Source organism: Peromyscus eremicus, chromosome 8a, assembly GCF_949786415.1.
Source record: "Peromyscus eremicus chromosome 8a, PerEre_H2_v1, whole genome shotgun sequence".
NCBI lineage: Eukaryota > Metazoa > Chordata > Mammalia > Rodentia > Cricetidae > Peromyscus > Peromyscus eremicus.
This window is the reverse complement of record NC_081423.1, coordinates 69,139,729-69,159,112: the sequence shown is the minus strand read 5'-3', so window position 1 is coordinate 69,159,112 and position 19,384 is coordinate 69,139,729. Positions and strand designations below refer to the sequence as shown.

At 39.5% G+C, this 19,384-nt stretch overlaps 1 protein-coding gene across 1 annotated transcript in view; it reads left to right on the top strand.

Moving 5' to 3' along the window:
• The window catches only part of Ints2 (integrator complex subunit 2), a 48,399-nt gene that overhangs the window by 24,054 nt on the left and 4,961 nt on the right, over window positions 1-19,384 (top strand). The window contains exons 13-20 of the mRNA XM_059271416.1: window positions 984-1,118; window positions 2,481-2,657; window positions 3,643-3,751; window positions 6,928-7,032; window positions 9,325-9,489; window positions 12,804-13,005; window positions 16,937-17,062; window positions 18,627-18,825. Of these exons, the coding sequence (XP_059127399.1) occupies window positions 984-1,118; window positions 2,481-2,657; window positions 3,643-3,751; window positions 6,928-7,032; window positions 9,325-9,489; window positions 12,804-13,005; window positions 16,937-17,062; window positions 18,627-18,825 (1,218 nt within the window). The remainder of the gene's footprint in view (window positions 1-983; window positions 1,119-2,480; window positions 2,658-3,642; window positions 3,752-6,927; window positions 7,033-9,324; window positions 9,490-12,803; window positions 13,006-16,936; window positions 17,063-18,626; window positions 18,826-19,384) is intronic.

Sequence of the window (19,384 nt, the reverse complement as noted above, 5' to 3'; positions counted from 1 at the left end):
TGGACTGGAACTTATATAGGCCAAGCTTGCTGTAAACTCTGAGCTCTCTGCAGTCCTCTTGTCCAGCCTCCTGAGTGCTGAGATTTCAGGAGTGTGCCAGTAGGCCCAGATCATAGAACTACTAGAAAAAAAAGTTACCTCTCAGAGCAACCCTTCAAGACAAGTAAGATGGTAATCTTTTATTTTATACATGTAAAAAATAGATTTGAAAGGTAAAGGACTTCTCACTTGGCCCAGCTACTAAGTTTTATGTTTTTAACATTATCACACGTGCATTTGTTTACTTGTTTTTGGTGGAGTTTTTTGGTAATGTTGGAAATTGAACCATTGGCCTTTGTATGTTAGCTACTGCTATACCACTGAGTTACACCTCAAGCCCTTTACATGAGTTTGTGTAAAAACAAATAGAAATTAGAGATCTGTACTAGTTCCTAAGTATGTACTACTTTGGAACTGTCCTGGGGATTGAACTCAGGAATTTGTACATGCCAGACAGGCATCCTAACACTTAGATATATTCCTAGCCTTAGTGAGATAAAGTCTCAGTAAGTTGTTCAAGATGGCTTTGAACTTGTGAACCTCATGCTTCAGCCTTTCTTGTGGCTGAGATTACAGATGAGTGTTACTGCACCTAGTTTACTTTTTTGAAACTTAAAAATCATGAAAATGTTCAGGTACATGTCTGTAATCCTAGCACTCGGGACAAAGGAATAGGAGGATCAAGAGTTCATGGTTATCATCCTTGGCAATATAGAGAGTTCAGGGCCAGCATGATCTACATGAGTCCCTGTCTCAAAACAAAAACACAAAAATGACAACTTGTACCAGTTGATTCTCATTATTCATCCTCATGGACTACATTGAAGTGTGGATGGCCTACTTATGTTGGTAGTCTGTACACTATGCCTTCTTTCAAACTAATGTTATGTTTGTTATCTTATGTCTTATTTTCTTATTATCTTGATGCTGTTTTTTCCATTTAGGTTGTTACAGCTCATGCAGTTCGAGTCCCTGTCACCAGCAACCTGAGTGCCAACATTACTGGGTTTCTGCCCATTCATTGTATTTACCAACTTCTCAGGAGTCGATCGTTTACCAAGCACAAAGTATCAATAAAAGTAGGACTTTACATTTAAATTTTCAACTGTAACTCAGTTCTTCCTCACTAGTTCCTGGTTTCTTTACTATAGTCCTTTCCTGTGGTTTGTATATCTAATGTTTGGTAGTAAGTTACTAGTTATTTATATAGTTAGTTATTATTAATAACCCAATTTCAGTTTTTAAACAATATTATAAATTATTTACAAATTGTACAGCATTATTTTTCCACTTAAATTCTCAATAGCACTTAACTATTTCATTTAACAATTAGTAAGAAATTGCTATTGTTTTACATTTTTGTTTTGTTTGATACAGATTCTCATGAAGCCTGAGTTGGCCTTGAACTTGATTTGTAGCTGAGGCTGGCCTTGAATTCTCGGTCCTCCTGCTTTCCCCTCCTAAATGCTGGGGTTATAGGTGTGCACTAACATATCTGGACCGTTTTTGTACTTTTGTTCACTAGTTCTACTGTCGGTGTTCACAAGTTTGTCACAGACATAACTAGTGCCTAACTTACAAATGTGTCAGTTTTTATATTTGCTCATGTCAAAGAGTTAAAAGGTCCTCCAGAGAGAAGTCTGAAGCCCATCAAGTAAATGAATATTTTTGAACCATCTATAAAAGTTTCTTTACTTAAAAAGAACAACCCACAGTTTACATATGGCATATCCCCTCAGGTGACCTTGCTGAGGTGGATTGGTGGAGTGATTGCTTTTCAGCTAGACTGCATCTTTTGCTTCTTTTTGTATTTTTATCAAGCAAAACAGCTATGGATTAAGAGTCCAGCTTACATACCCCAAATTTCTACATGTCCTCTACTCATCAGTAGTTAGATGGTAGTCCCGTATTAGTACTTAATCTAAGCCCCTCCTTCCTTATTTTGAGACAGGGTTTCTCTGGGTAGCCCTGGCTGTCTGGGAACTTTCTCATAGAGCTGGCTTGAATTTAGAGATCTGCCTGCCTCTGCCTGAGATTAAAGGTATGGTCCAGCCTAAGTCACTTTCTTAATCAGGGTGTTTCTCAGAAGAAATAGCCCCCTGCCACATGTCCTCTTCTGCTGGGAAGTCTTCCATGACACATACAGATCTCTAAATATAGACTGAGTAAGGACTGTTCAAAAACTCATTACACCCAAAGCCAGGCTTCTCACCATGTTAGGTGTAGCTTTCACTGGACAGTCTTTTTGATTAAACTATAAGACTTTTAAACCAGAGGTATTTATCAAAAGAGGTAGTATATTTTAGCTCCCCAAACTAATGGTGAATACTCCGATTTGAAAAACAATGGAAAGCTATAGGTGCTTCTACAGTTTTGCTTTTTTTAAAAAATTTTTTTATTTTTATTTTTTTTTGCCTTGATTCAATGCCTTTTTCTCCCAGGACTGGATTTACAGACAGCTGTGTGAAACCTCCACTCCGCTCCACCCTCAGCTACTTCCTCTGATTGATGTGTACATAAACTCTATACTTACTCCTGCATCGAAATCAAATCCTGAAGCCACAAATCAGCCAGTCACAGAACAGGAGATACTTAACATTTTCCAGGAAGTCATTGGGGTAAATAAAATAATGCTTCTTTTACATCTGTTACATTTCTGGCTTAGTCCATATTTTTCTGTCCTCAGAAGTCTTATATGTGATTCTGATTTCAAAATAAGATTAATGCATAGGTATGCACACTTGCACACACAATTGCAAATACATACATACTATATACATACAGTGAGATTAAATTGTATTAGCTCACTAATAAAAAATATAGTAGTATTAATTCCAAGTAGTTTGTCAAAGAGCCCTTATTTAAGAGTTCTTTTCTACATATTTTTTAAAAATTATTTATTTTCTTTATCTTTTGTGTGTGTATTCCTGAATGAATAGTTTTTGAGAAAGTGTCTCACTTTGTAGCCTGGGTGGTCTCAAACTCATAATCTTGCTACCTCAGCTTCCTGAATACTGGAATAACAGGCTTAGCCCACCATGCACAGCACGAGGAGTTGTTTTGAAGCCTCCTGTTGAAGTGGAATGGGTATCTTGAAGATTATGTATTGCTAAAGGACTGTGGGATATTTCAACATATCCAACATGGCGTTGTTTAGCTTCCTGGGAATCAAAGATACACCTGGATTCAATTATGGAAAGTTTGGTGAAATCTTTCTCCTTATTTTGCTAGGAAAAGTTACAGTTTGTGCAGACACAGTTGAATATACAGTATCTATTTTATGAATTGCTTTCTTCATGGCAATTTAGTATAGTACTTCGATTCCTGCAAGTCTTTCAGAAGCAGGAGGGAGTACTGTGAAGAGGTAGTAGGTGAAGTCATGTGACATTTTCCCCTCATCATAAAGACCAGGAAAGATATTTTCTTTCATCGTCATGACCTTCCTTTCGTGAAGGCAGGCAGCCGTCTCAGTCTGCTGTGAACCCAGCAGTCTCCTTCCCAGTCCAGCTGTGCCTGGTGCAGCAGCACTGGATAGTCGGTTTCCCTACCGAAAAGGAAGGCAGCTCTCGTGGTTTGCTGTTTTCACGGTTTCGTATCCCGCAGGGTGACAGCGTCCGCCTTAATCAGCGCTTCAGTATCACGGCGCAGCTTTTGGTGCTCTATTATATCCTTTCTTACGAGGAAGCGCTCCTGGCAAACACAAAGACTTTAGGTAAGTCACCTAGAGCCCAGTGGGTCCAGTAGTTTGTTCACAGTGAATCTGATATTTCAGGGACATCAAGTGAAGAGGTCGTAAGGAGATGCTAGGAAGTTCTTTTAGGCTAGATTTCAGACTTTTGGTATCATATCATGGGACTAAGATGGCTTCTTTAGTTTTTATTTTAATGAATCCAATTTGAGAGAGAAGAAGGTCAACTTTGGGCAATGGCATAAGGGGTAGAATGGTTGTCAGTTGAAATAAAGAACCTGGAGAACCTAGGTTAGGTTTTCGGGGGCTCAGGAGCTCAACTTCAGATATGTAGAGATCTCCGTTCTTAGAAGTGAGGACAGTGAGTAGGAGGCTGTGTACCTAGTAGATACCAGGACTGAATAGCTTTGCATATATGTGGTATTTAAAATTATGACATAGGATAGGTTCCCAGCAGTAGAGTATAGAGGAAATCTGGGACGATATGGTGTCCTAGATGCCAAAAAGAGAAGGGTAGGAGCTGGTGATGACTGCTGTCTGAGCTCTGTTGGATGGTCTTGAGTGAAGAAGATGAGGAGGGACTGGGCTTCAGCTGGTGCTACACATAGCCTGGTAGAGGTCACTGTGACTGTGGAGTGGTGGGCGAAAACGTAATTGTAAGGCTGAGCATGGTGGCACACGCCTTTGATTCCAGCACCCGGAGGGAAGGGTAGGGCAGAGGCAGGAGGATCTCTGTGAGTTCCAGGACAGCCAGGGCTACAACAGTGAAACTGTGTCTCGAAAAACAAAACAAAACAAAATGGAAAGAAAACCTAATTGTAATGAATTCAGAAGATTCAGAAGAGAGATAGAGGAGCCAGTCCTACAGACTCTGAGTAGAGACTGCACTTTGGGGGATTGTTAAAGGGAAAGAGAGAAGCAATATGATAATAGAGGTGGGAATAAGGTCAGGAAGGGATGATGAAAGTGTGTGTGTGTGTGTAAGTATACCACACGTGTGCGTGCCCATTGATCTCTGGAATGAGAGTACAGGCAGTTGTGAGTAACCTGATGTGAGTGCTCTCAACCACTGGGGCTGTCTCTCTAGCCCTAACTTTCTGAGATGACAAGGATGCGTGGTATTAGTTGTCGAGAGTAATGTCGTACGGGGAGGGGCTCTTGGAATCAGTTAGTCTCTGGAGTACGTCCTTGATGAGTGGGAAGAGGTGGGTGAGAAGATGCCGTTCCTCACAAAGCTTGCCTTGCTTAGGGTTTTATCTGGTCTAGTTTTTGTCTTCCAGGCTGTGAAGAACTTTAGAATATGCCACAGTGTTGAGACAGTTTTTGTCTGGAGCCAAAAGATTATTTGCTTCAGACATCTTCCTACCTGTGATACTGTGTTGTGGTTTCAGCACTTGCTAATTGTCCTTTGGTTTAACAGTAGCAACCACCTGGTGGATACAGAAGTTCAGAGGTAGAATCTGAGGTAGAATACAGTACTGGAATGTTGTAGCTGATAAAATACACATGTGTGTATTCATTGTTTGTTTAAAACTGCTTATGCACATGTGTATATTAATGTACTTACATGTATATATGGATTTTAGTTAAATGTTCATTTAAAAATCTTTTACACAGGAGATAAAAATTGTACATATTTATAGGAAACTACAGATTTAAGTATCCATCAAAAAGAAGATGCGTAGTAATGAATGATTTCCTGCATACTTAACTTAAAATGTAAAAGGTATTTGGTCTAAACAGACAATTATTTCAAACATTTATTTATTTATTCACTGCATTGGTGTGTATTCATGTTTCCCACGGCACAAGAGTAGATAGAGGCCAGAGGAAACTTGAGAGTTTTCTTTTTCCCCCATGTGGGTCTCAGGAATGGTTTAGATATTCAGGGTTGATGGCAAATACCCTTACCCACAGAGCCATTTTGCTAGCCCTCAATCTTTAACACTGATATACCTCTTATTCTTAAAAAAAAAAAAAAAAAAAAGAGGATTTACATTTTACCATTTGAAAATGAATAATTAATTATATTGGATATTTGGATTTCCTTTTGTACAGTATAGGTAACCTGAAATTTTCATATATTTATATGGTTTACTGCAAAATACTTAAATTCAAATTAGAATGCATGGTACACAGAAGAAGGGGATAGAGATGAGACAGTGATTGACTGGCAGAGACCTTGAATATATGTGGTTATAGGACTCCACAAAAAGTTTGAGTGTGGAGCTAGAGGTATGTGCTTTGATGAACTGTATTTAAATAAGAGAACTGTGGCTGCAGGATGACAGTTGTATAAGGAGATGAAAAGTTGGAGGCAGGAATGTCAGACCATAGTGACCATGGATGAAGTAGGCTTTAAAATGGAATAGCATACAAAGAAATTAAGTTGGATCTTGTTAAAAAAGTAAAAGAGTAGATGCTGCTAACTGAAGGTAGGATATAGGTGAGAAGGAAGTCAAATTCACATTGTTTAACATCCTTTAAATAGTCACCAGGTATCATAAATAAAGCCTTCAAAGTCTTTTTGTTTTTTAGAGTCAGTGTCTTAGGTAGCCCAGACTGGCTTTTAATTTGCTATTTAGCTGAAGATGGCCTTGAACTTCTGATTCTGCCTCCACCTCTCATGTGCTAGGATTACAGATGTGTGCCTATATTGCCTAGTGTTTTATTTATGTGTTAATTAATTTTTTTTAATGATTTATTTTTATTTTATGTGCATTGGTGTTTTCCTCCATGTATGTCTGTGTGAGCGTGTTGAATCCTCTGGAACTGGAGTTACAGACAGTTATGAGCTGCTATGTGGATGCTGGGAATTGAACCTGGGTCCTCTGGAAGACCAGCCAGTGCTCTTGACTCCTGAGCCATTTCTCCTGCCTTTTTTTCTCACCCACCTGGTATTTTGTAATTTGCACTGGAATCATCAAGCTCTAAGTCTGTTCATGACTACTTTGGGCTCTAAATAGATATGGGGAAGTCTTGGCTGAGTTCTTTCAGTGTAGTGCATTTCTGCACTAAAACCTACCATGATTCGTTTTTCTTTCCATTTGTTTCAAGTCAGGGCATTTTCTAGATCTTGCCTTTCATCTATTAAGTGAATTAAAAGTAATTTCACATTGTCTTTATTCCTGTTTGTTTTGAAAGTTAAGATTTTCTTTTTCTGATACTCTTATTTTACACTCTTTGTTCTTTACTCACAGCTTCCATGCAAAGGAAACCCAAATCATATTCTTCTTCTTTAATGGACCAGATTCCTATCAAGTTCCTTATTCGACAGGCTCAGGGGCTGCAGCAGGAGTTGGGAGGTATTTGTCTTATTCATTTTCTTTGCTAAAGTTTATTGTTAAGAAATGTTACTGCTTATGCTATAAGTTGTAGTAAGTGCTCAGTGTTAAAAATGTAAAAAATTCAAGAATGAAAATGCTTTTTGCTTCTCTCACTAAATCCATTACCTTACTTGTACAAATCACCTCTCTTCTAGAGAATCCAGCTGTTTTCAGTGTGACATGCATTTTAAGTCATTTTCCTTATAGGGTGACCCAAGTACAATTGCTGATATTTGGGCATTGGGGTACAGATAGATACACACACACACACACACACACACACACACACACACACACGCACATACCCACACACATGACGTATGGATGCCTACTACTTGAATTCCCTTCATCTTATGATGAGGTTATTTGGACATAACCCTGTTGTAAGCTCCTATTATGTCAAGTCCAAAATGCATTTGTGGCCAGGTATGGTGGCTCAACCTTTCATCATAGCATTTGGGAAGCTGAAGTAGTCAGAACTCTGTGAGTTCGAGGCCATCCTGGTCTACAGAGTGAGTTCTAGGCTGGCCCAAGCTACATAGTAAGATCCTGTTTCAAAAACAATGAAATATTTGCTCCCTCCAATTACAGGACGCTGAGGCTCAGCAGTACAGCTCACCTCCGAGTAGCGCCCGCCTTCCCTGTGATGGTAAGCTCCCTGTGAGCTGCCACTGCTGCTGCTGGCCTTAGCAGGAGACTTTGTCTCCTTGCTAACCTTGGACTGGCTTCAGAGTAGTGCCTGCCACGTGTGGAGCACTTCCACCACACTGTAAATGTGAGCGTCATCAGTCCAGCTACTCAAAGCTTAGGCTGTCTTTACCTAGAGAACATCAGTTTCATGTGCTTGAATCTAATAGATATTCACATAATATATTTAAAATATGAATGATATTATACACTGCTTCCTTTTTTTCACATTTCTCTTTTCATTACTTGAAATTTGCACCGAGGGCCTTACATGAATTAAGCTAGTACTCTATTACTGAGCTAAGTCTCTAGCCCTCTACCTCTTCTGAGGTCATTTTTCTTGGAGTCTTGGATATGTATCATAACAATTTGTGTAGATCTACTTTATAGTTTGAAACTGCTCCATAATATTCCATGAAGTATTAATATGGATGTAATAGTTCAGTCGTAAATATCATTAAATAGATGTGTAATAATTTTAGAAATTTGATGTTTTCTTAATAAACCACCTTTCATGTTTCAGTGTGGTTTTCCTCTGTCTTTGAAGTTATGATTTTTCTTCTCTTTCTTTGTTGTGGTTGGTTTGGAAGAGGAACATGAGCCTTCATTGGACATGGTTAGCCAGATGGCTACATTTGTTATAGCTTTACATAGTCTGTTTCTTAAAAAATGGTACAGTCTTTGGCAGCACTGGCCAATTAACATGTTTTACTGAAAAGAGTACAATATGTAGATTGGTTTGCATTTGTCTCTGACTGTTGGGAGTAGTTTTAGTTGTACATATGTTTAGAGATTGAAAGTTCATTAGCACTTTGGGTTGTTACAGTGCCTTTTTGAATGTAGAAACATCACTTCTAAGCAGAATCCTGAGGGTCAGGCATGGTGGCACATGATAATATTAGCACTTGAGAAGCTTTTTGTTTTTGTTTCTTCTCCTCTGAGCTCCTGAAACAAGCTATGTTAACAGCTTTCAGGACGAGAGTCAACAGTGGGGTAAAGAAAGCTGGGGAAGATTTATTACAAGATTTGGGGTCATTCTTGACTTACTGTCAGTCAGTCTTCTTGGGGACTGTTATTTCAAATGCTACACAGATTTGCTTTTCTTCAATTAGAAAAAGAAATCTTTCTGCTACTAGTATTGAACTTAGGCCCTCACACATCTGAGGCAATCCTCTGTCATTTTTCTACACTTCAGTCTTTGTTCTGAGGTAATGTCTCACTAAGTTGCCAGGCTGGCCCTGTAGCTGAGGCAAGACGTTGAATCTAGGATCTTACTGCCTCAACTTCTGAACAGCTAGGATTCCAGCCCCAGGCCTAGCTAGAACTTCCTAAAATGTGGTAGGCACCTGCAGAAGTGCCCTGGGCTGCAGTTTCTACCCTAGTTCCTAGCATGGTGTCTTCACCATGCATGTGCAGCAGGTTCTTAAGTGTCTGATGATAGAGGCCTCAAACAGTTATATGTGAAACACTATTAGCGAGCGACATCTCTGTTCCTTGTGGCTGCTGGCTGCTAAAAATAGATTCTGTGCGAGAGACTGTGAGTCCAGGAACTTACTGTTTTTTTTTTTTTGTTTTGTTTTTAAGGGCTGCATTCAGCTTTACTCCGTCTTCTAGCAACTAATTACCCCCATTTGTGTATTGTGGATGACTGGATCTGTGAAGAAGAAGTCACAGGCACTGATGCGCTGTTAAGACGAATGCTCCTGACTAGTAATGCCAAAAGTCACTCTCCGAAACAGCTGCAGGAAGGTGCGGTGACTGCTCATCTTACCTCTTATTACTACTAACGAGGTGCTCTGTAGCTGGGATTTGTTCTGGTCTGTCAGCTAGCTCCCCAAATAAAGACATGGAGACCTGTTACTAATTATGAATGCTTGGTCTTAGCTTAGGCTTGTCCCACTAGCTCTTTTAACTTAACTAACCTGTTCTATTCATCTACGTTTTGCCTCGGGGCTTTTCACCTTTTTTTCCTCCTGTATGTTCTAATTTCCTGCTTCCTCCATGTCTGTCTGGCTGGCCCCTGGCATCTCCCTGTCGTCTCCTCTTCTTTCTCCCTTGAGCCTGAATTCTTTCTCCTACTTACTCTCTCTGCCCAGAAGTCCTGCCTATACCTCTTCCTTTGCTATTGGCTGTTCAGCTTTTTATTAGACCATTCAGGTGCCTTAAGAAAGCAAGGTAAAACAGCAATACATCTTTACATAATTAAATAAATGCAACACATCTTTGCATGGTTAAACAAGTATTCTGCAACAATGCTAGACTAATTGAAATCCTATATTGTGAGCAATTGTGTTTGGGATAAGGATTTTGAACCAATTCTTTGCTGTGCTGGGTATCTAGTTGACATGTTTATATCATTTCCATATTCTGTGTTATATTACTAAAAAGATTTAGAAAAATCCCAAACTGGTTAGAAATAAATACAGTAGAACATGGCAGTGTACTTGCTTTTTATGGGTAATGTTCCAGATTAGTATCCCTGAATACAAATAGTGTGAGCCACACATTAACATCGCATTAGCTGTATTAAAAAATTTCAGTTCATAGCCTTCTGAAAACAATTGCACAATCACTGTAAAGACTGTTATTGCACAATCTTTACTCCTCGTTGAGGTGACAACATTGGCCTTGGCACCCCACCCAAATCCACTTTGAATTTTTGTTATTGTTGTTCTTGAATTCTTTTTGCTGTTATTTCTAAATCTTTCTCTTTTCCCCTGGGAGCTTCAGATTGAACTGGGCCTTTGTGCGTGCTGAGCCAATGCTCCACTGCTCAGCTTTCTCCGCAGCTCTGGAGGTCACTGTCTTTTCGTTTTCTGTACACAGTTGAAGGAATTGTTAATTATCCAAAGCTGATTGTCCTTAACATGTGGATTTTGAACCCAACTGCAAAGATGACGTATGTTCTCACCAGCTTTGGATAGTTTTTTCTATATTTCTTTTAGGTACTGTTGGTTTTTCATGGTGAAGGACATGCATGACTATCTTTTTACTTTGAAGCAGTTGGTTGATCGTGGAGATCTAGGTATAGATAGTTACTGTGTTCATGATGGCAACAAAAATAAATTTAAAAAATATTTTTATTTAATTTCATAGTTCCAAAGTACTACTTCATTATGTAATCAAAATGAAGAATATTAATGGGATTGCTCTTTTTTCATATATATTCAGCATTCCCATTTGGTATTTATTTTATGCTTGCTAGCCAGATGTAGTTAGTGACTACTCTAGTGAAGAGAGAATTCTAGATATTTCATAACAGTAATGTGCTGGATGCTTGTCTCCTATAATGGACTAACTCCTGGAGCAAAGTATCAGTGATCTTGAAACTTCCAATAAGAAGCCACAGAAGCAATCCTCAGGTCTACTTTCCTACTTTAGTGCTATGTTTAAAGAACAGCCTGAATTACCCAAGAAAATGAGGTTAGGCTTTGTGTCACTAATGGGATTTTGTTTTACACATAATTCATTGTTTATTAAAGACAAAAAAGAATTTGGATGGCAAGTAGATAGATGTTGTTAGTTGTTTTTACTCTTTTGGGGAGTCCACCACCCAGCTCCCAAATAAATCATACATGGAGGCTTATTCTTAATTATAAATGTTGGGTCTTAGCTTAGCTTGCTGCTAGCCAGCTTTCCTTAAATTATCCCATCTACCTTTTGCCTCTGGGCTTTTCCGGTTCTCTTACTTCTGTAAATCTTACTCTTACTCCTTGGCTTGCTGTGTAGCCGGGTGGCTGGCCCCTGGAGTCCTCCTCCTCCTTTTCTTGCTTCTAGCTAACCTTCTCCCAGATTTCTCCCTCTATATATTCTCTCTGCCTGCCAGCCTCGCCTGTCCTTTCTCCTGCCTTGCTGTTGGCCGTTCAGTTCTTTATTAAACCATCAGGTGTTTTAGACAGGCACAGTAACACAGTCACAGAGTTAAACATATGCAACATAAACAAAAGCAACACACTTTCAAATATAGTTCTGTAACAGATAGATGTTCTAATTTATTTTTTCATGAGGAATTGAATTTTATTTTTACATAATTCTTTATTAATTCTTTGGGATTTCACATCATGTACCCCAGTCATACTCACCTTCCAGTCCCATCCGTCACCCCTGCAGCATGCCCCCCCCAAAAAAAATTAACAACAAAACAATACAAAAAAACTACCTAACTCTTTTGTCTTTCCAATACCTCTCATTCATCCTGGTGGCATTGGGAGCTCCTTCATGCTTCAGGCAGTATACCCTTTTGTCCAGTGATCCCTACCCACAGAGTATTTATTGTAATGAGTCATTGATGGGTCTGGTTCAAGGTCTCTGGCACACCATCATCACTGGACCCTCACTGAAATTCCTCTTGGATCTCTGCTGTTGCCCCAAGTCATGGAGATCCTGCAACTATTGTGCTGCAGGACCAGTCCCTTCACATGCTCCAGCAGGTCACAGATGGGGTAGATGTTAAGGTGGGCCAACCCAAGGCCCAGGATGTGGGTCTGGGTGGTAGCTGAGCTGGTCAGTCTGGGCCACTGGGATTGCCCTCTTCAGGCAAGAGGCAGAACTAGCTCCTCTAGGCCCATGCCATCGAGGCCAGCTTTCCCATGCCTGTGGTGAAGGGTAGGGCCACCTCTCCCATGGGGCGGCGGGGCCTGGACTTTATGAAATAATATCTACACTTTTATGGATTTTAATTTGGTTTTTATTACATTTTAACTTACTTATTTGGTATATGTTTGTGTGGGGCCCTGCACATGCCACACTGCACATTTGGAAGTCAGAAGACAACTTGTGGGAGCTGGTTCTATCCTTCAGTGGTGGAGTTCTATCCTACAGGGATGGAACTCAGGTTACCAAGCTTCACTTGCCCTAAGCCTCTGAGCCATCTCACCTGCCATCCAAGAAGTTTTCTAATGCCTGTATTAGCTTTAGTGAAAACTATAGCTATGACCAAAAGTATTATTTTTAACACCATTGCTTTCTTGATTTGTTTGGCCCCCACTCTAAGAAAGCAGGATTTATTTCTGCTTGGTAAACATTACAGAATGTAGGTAATGATTGCAAAATTCTCTTTTTAGCATTTTCAGCTGCCCCAGTAAATCACACTCAAGTGATGCAGATTATGGAGCACTTGACTCTGCTTTCTGCCAGTGAACTTATACCATATGCAGAAGTATTAACATCCAATATGAACCAGCTGCTGAATTCAGGGGTTCCACGGAGAATACTTCAAACTGTCAATAAGTTATGGATGGTTCTTAATACTGTAATGCCAAGGAGGTAAGTTCTGTGAACTGCTATGTGCACTAGAGAAATGTATAGCTTTGATAATATACAGGAAATTTAGTTAGAAAAACATTCACAAGACCACTCACATCATTGCTTTTGATGTAATAATAAAATTCCTTTCTGAAGATGACTATTTAAAAGATATGTACATTAGCCAGGTGTGGAGACACTAATTTTTAATCTCAGCATGCATTTGGGATGGAGAACAGGCAGATCTCTCTGAAGTTTGAGGACAGCCTTGTCTACATAGTAAGACATTGTCTCAAAAAAAACCCAAAAACAAAAACTAGATTTGTTACATTTTAAAGAATACCTTAAGAAATAAAAGCTATTAACAATTTTGTGGACTTTTTTGTTTGTTTGTTTTTTGAGACAGGGTTTCTCTGTGTCATTGCTGTCCTGGAACTCACTCTGTAGACCAGGCTGGCCTCGAACTCATAGAGATCCACCTGCCTCTGCCTCCCAAGTGCTGGGATCAAAGGTGTGCACCACCAGTGCCTGGCTCAATATTAACAATTTGAGAAAGTTCTTTAAAGTGGTTTCCTCTGTGTAGTTATTTGTGGCTAACTGATTCAGATCATTGTGTCTCACATCATTGCTGTGGTTCCAAATTCTGCTGCACCTTGAGTTATGGGGTTTGGCTTTAAAGTCCTTGATCCCCAGGCTGTAATCCATGCAGTTAGATCTGAATGTCTGCAGCAGGAGCAAGGCATCAGTATATCTTAAAAACAGAGCTCCAGGTGATGCACTGTGCAGCAGAGTTTGGAGAACAGGGGTGTGCTTCCCTTGTGTTTATCCGTTGGTGGGTGCTGGCTCATAGATTGCATCAGTAACACTTGGCCAGTTGGGAGAATAATAACAGTGGTCTGACTTACCTGATAGCTTGGTTTAGTAATTCTGGGAACTGGGAATAGTTGTTCTTTCTAAATTCAAATTTTATTAACATCAAATTAATAAATACCCATAACATAATGTGTATTTCACACTTTTCTATTTTAGACCCTGACTACGCAGATGGAAACCATTTTCAGCTTAAAAAAGAAAATTCTAGCCAGGTGGTGATGGCGCACACCTTTATTTCTAGCACTTGGGAGGCAGAGGCAGGCAGATCTCAGTGAGTTCAAGGCCAGCCTGGTCTACAGAGTGAGTTCCAGGATAGCCAGTGCTACACAGAGAAACCCTGTCTCGAAAAACAAAAACTCTAGCATTTACGTCTTTTCATTTGAGCTCAGTAATAGGCTTATAACAAGTTTGGCTTTTTGATTCTCCACCTTAGACGTTGTTTGTGAAGTTTAGCAGTCTGTCTTGCTCTTCCTTTCTGTGACTCTTGCTTTTCTTTTCTTCTCTTCTCTCCCCTCCCCTCCCTTTCCCCTCCCCTCCTCTCCCCTGCCCCTCCCTTGGCCCTCTTCTCCCCTGCCCCTCTCCTCCCCTCTCCTCTCCTCTCTATGTTATTTGAAACAGGGTCTCTCTTTGTAGCTCTGGCTGTCCTGGAACTCCCTTTGTAGACCAGGCTGGCATCAAACTCAGAGATCCGCTTGCCTCCACCTCCCCTTTGCTGGAATCAAAGGCATGAGCCACCATGCCTGGCTCTTTATTTTCCAATACTATTTATTATTATTTCTTTCAGTTAAAGCAATATTTAGTGTTCATCTTATGATTATGTATTTATAGTTGAACTGTGCAGTATACTGCAGTATTCTTTGAGTGCCTTTTTCTTCTTCCTTCCTTTTCTTTCTTTCTTTCTTTCTTTCTTTCTTTCTTTCTTTCTTTCTTTCTTTTCTTTCTTTCTTTCTTTCTTTTTTTTATTGTTGCTGGAAATTACACTCAGGCTGCGAGCATGTTGGTCAAGTATGCTGCTCCTGAACTACACTTCCACAATGCTTTTTTATCCATGAATGCCATTCCCCATACTAGGCATTGCCATAATACTTGCCTTTTTTCCATTTGTTATGCTATCAGTAACTGATAAATAGTTCATCCCATACTCTTTATTAAGATGAGGCGTACTTTATAGTAATTTCAACATATAATCTGTCAGTAAAATGCTTTTCATGGGGACATCTTGCTTTCCATCTGAATTTTCCCTGGAACATGCACAGCTGTCCTAGAATTGCTGCCGTGGCTCTGCTTCACTGGCATCCCTGTTTTCTTTCTTGGTTTCTGTCCACATAGAACACATACTGCAGTGCTTCCTGGGAAAGGCTGAATGGGAGATATTTTTTGCACATTGGAGGTTTTATTCTTTTCACATGTGGTTGCCATTTTACCCAAGTGTAGTTCATTTGAGTGCACTGTTCTTCTAACTTGGAGTTTCCACTGGCTCTTAGTAATGTGGTGTTTCACTAGCCCTTTGTATATGACCATGGTTTTCATTCATTACAAGCTTTCCCTCCTTTTGTGTTCTGGAACTTAATAATGATGTGTTTTGATGTGTATCTTTTTTCCCTTCATAGTATTGGGTACTTGGTTGGCTTTTTGATTCTGGTGAGCAGTGTCTTAAATTTTAGGACTTTTTCTTTCCTGAATAAATTGAATTCCGTGTGTCTTTGTGTTGGTATGTGCATGTGAGTCCAAGTGCCTGAAGAGGCCAGAGATATCGGATGCCTGGGAGCTGGAGTCACAGGTGATTGTGAGCCACCTGACTTGGGTTCTGGGAACTGAATTTCTGTCCTCTGGAAGAGCAACAAATGCTCTTAACTTGTGAGCCATCCTTCCAGCTATAGTAATACTGTATAAAGACTGGATGTGGTGGGACATGTCTATAACAGGAACACTCAGAAGGCAAGCTATGAAGACCGTGAATTCCAGGATATCCTGGCAAACACAGGGAGACCTTACTGCATTTTTTGTTTATTTTTTGTTTTTCAAGACATGTTTTTCTCTGTGTAACTCTGGCTGTCCTAGAACTCATTCTTAGACCAGGCTGACCTTGAACTCAGAGACTCACCTGCCCATACCTACTGAGTGCTGGGAATAAAGGCGTGCGCTACTACTACCACCAGACCTTTTTCCCCCCTAATATCTTGCCATATTTTCCATTGCTTTGGAGTTTTTTTTTTTCTTTAGTGTATTTTAATCTTTTTCTAAATAAAACCTTGTGAATGTCTGATCCTTGGATACCCATTCATATTTAAGTGGCAAGTTTTGTGTTAGATAAAGTTGGTAGATTTCTGGGCTTCACTTCAGGTACCTTCTGTTGTATATATTTTCCTCAGCAATTCTTTGGTGTTGTCAGATCAGCCACCATATCTGTAATCTGTCCGATTTCAAAGTGACATTTTACAGTGAGACTTTGTGATGCTAAATATGCAATAATGATAGATTTATGGGGCCAATACAGTTTCAAAATTTTGATTTTTTTTAAACTAAACTATTCTTCTTAATATGCAGAGTGTGTTAGAACTGAGTTTTTACTTCGTTTTCTTCCCAGATACTATGATTGTTCCACCTCAGCTGCAAAGACTTTTTCCACTACTGTGTTCATTGTCTAACTTGTATTTGTTTTAGAGACATAATAATATATCCTAGGTGTCTAGTTTTTTATTTTCAGATTTATTTATTCCCAGGGCTGGGTATGTAGCTGGTTGGCAGCGTGCTTACCTAGCACACACGAACCCTGGGTTCCACTCCCAGCAGTGCATAAATGAGTCATGGTGGTCTAGTCCTATGATCTTAGCACTTGGGAGGGGCTGCAGGAGAATCAGAAGTCTGGGTGACTGAGGGGCCAGCCTGAACTACCTGAGAGCCTTTCTCAGAAACAAACAACAAAAGAACTCCAAAGGTTTTTTCCTACCTGCTTCCTCCTGCCCTTTTTTTTTTTTGTCTATCTTGAAAATACTTTTTTTTTTATACACAGGATTAAATGACTGTAGATGTGAGTTAAATCATAGCTATTATGAACATGTGATTGTTTTCTCATCAGGTTGTGGGTAATGACCGTTAATGCACTCCAACCTTCCATAAAGTTTATACGACAACAAAAATATACCCAGAATGATTTGATGATAGATCCTCTCATTGTCTTGAGGTGTGACCGGAGGGTTCACAGGTAAGTTATTTGAATTTCATTTTTTCAATAGAGTTGTACTTTGGAGAATCAAAAGAAATTGAAGAAAATCATCTTAATATCCTATTGCTGTTACAAGTACATATATGTAATATAATTTATGTAGCTATTTGGTTTTCTAGTGGCATATATTCATAAATTACAGTCGCTTCAGTGTAATATTTAGTGTGTGGGCAATAAAACCTAGCCTTAGAGAAAAGGCGTTATTGGTGTTGGTAGTCCTCAGTAGGGCTCTTGTGCCTCTTAGGATGAAGCTCAGTAAAGAACACCACTGTTTCCACTAGCCCATTAACAAGATTTTGCTTTATTCTGTTTTATTTTGAAACAAGGTATCACTGTGTAGCTGAGGGTGATCTTGAACTCCTCTGGTTTAACTCCTGATTTTCCTGCCTCAGTCATCTTAGTGCCAGGATATAGCTTGAAAAATCATTGTAAAACACTGACACATTTGTCAGTCATTACATACTTACACACAGACGTCTGTGGCTGAGTGTTCCTGCAGTCTTGTGTTGTCAGTGGTGCTCTACATACTGCGGACTGTGTGTGTGTGTGTGTGTGTGTGTGTATGTGTGTACTGTATACTGTATACTGTGTACTGTATACTGTGTACTGTGTGTGTGTGTACTGTATACTGTGTACTGCGTCTGTGTGTGTGTGTATGTGTACTGTATACTGCGTACTGCGTCTGTGTGTGTGTGTGTGTGTACTGTATACTGCATACTGCGTCTGTGTGTGTGTGTGTGTACTGTATACTGCGTACTGTGTGTGATTTTCTTGCCTCAGGCCTGCTCCACCAGCCCTGATGTATACCCATTTTATAGATGAGAAAACTGAAGCTCAGTAAATAATTTGTCCAGATTAAATGGATGCTCATTCACTTTTAGAATACAGAAGTGTTGCCGGGCGGTGGTGGTGCACGCCTTTAGTCCCAGCATTTGGGAGGCAGAGCCAGGCGGATCTTTGTGAGTTCAAGGCCAGCCTAGTCTATAAAGTGAGTTCCAGGAAAGGCACAAAGCTGCACAGAGAAACCCTGTCTCAAAAAAACAAAAACAAAAGAATACAGAAGTGTCTTGCTTAGGAGTAGAAAAAATAATTTGTTTTAGTCAATTGACTAACTTAGTCAATAATAGAATATATCTTTTTGAAGGCTTGAATCTAAGAGAGTTACTGTTTTATCATTTTCTACAAAATGCTAATATCTTTCTCTATTACTTAATTGCATTTTATTTTGACTGATAAGCTGAAGAATGGTGTTTATGAATTTTGAAATACAGAAAATAAGATATACAATTTATTTATTGTTTTAGAGGGTGTGGTCCTGCTCTGTGGCCCTGGCTGGCTTGTATTCATCATCCTCTTGGCTCAGCTTCCCCAGTGCTGCAATTATAGACAAGTACCAGCACAACCAGCTTAGACCTTTAACAATGAGTATTTCATTGGGGAAAGTTGTTAAACTGGATATTTCAAATGTTTTAAATTGAACTGGTTAAGTTCTAACTAAGTTTTAAATTGACAGTCTTCCTGATACATTTTCTTATTTGTCTAGGTGCCCCCCACTGATGGATATTACTCTACACATGCTGAATGGATATCTCCTTGCATCTAAAGCTTACCTTAGTGCCCATCTGAAGGAGACAGCAGAGCAAGATAGGCCTTCCCAGAACAATACAGTAGGTTTGCTTGGACAGACTGATGCCCCAGAAGTTACAAGAGAAGAGCTGAAAAATGCATTATTGGCTGCTCAGGTAAAATTTGCTAAAGTTAAATTTAGTCAAATGGTTTGTTTTTTGGGTGAGTTTTGAAACTCACTGTCCTGGGACTCACTGAGATCCACCTGCTTCTGCCTCCCTGAGTGCTGGGATTAAAGGTGTGTCGCTGCCCGGCAATGTTTGTTTAGAAATAAGTAGATCACACATTGTGCCCTATATATACACTGTTGACATTGTGTGTTCCTTTTATTTTAGAATCTAGAACAATGTCATCTTTGCTTCTGAGTATCAGGTGGACTTTCATTATGAAAACGTAATACATATTTTAATAAAATTTATGCTTAACAAATTTAAGCCTTTAGCCAGTCTTAAGTTATATCTTCACTTGATCAATACATATTTATTGGACACCTGTGTGTCAAATACTGTTCTAGGACCAGGGACATGGTATTAAAGGAGATACAATTCTTTGGGTACTTGTTTTTAAAGATAAGATGGTAAAAAAGGAAACCAGATGTTGGAGACAGACTATAAACAGAAAAGTAAGTTGAATGCATGGTATTATAAAATGTCAGGACCCTCACACAGGTCACTT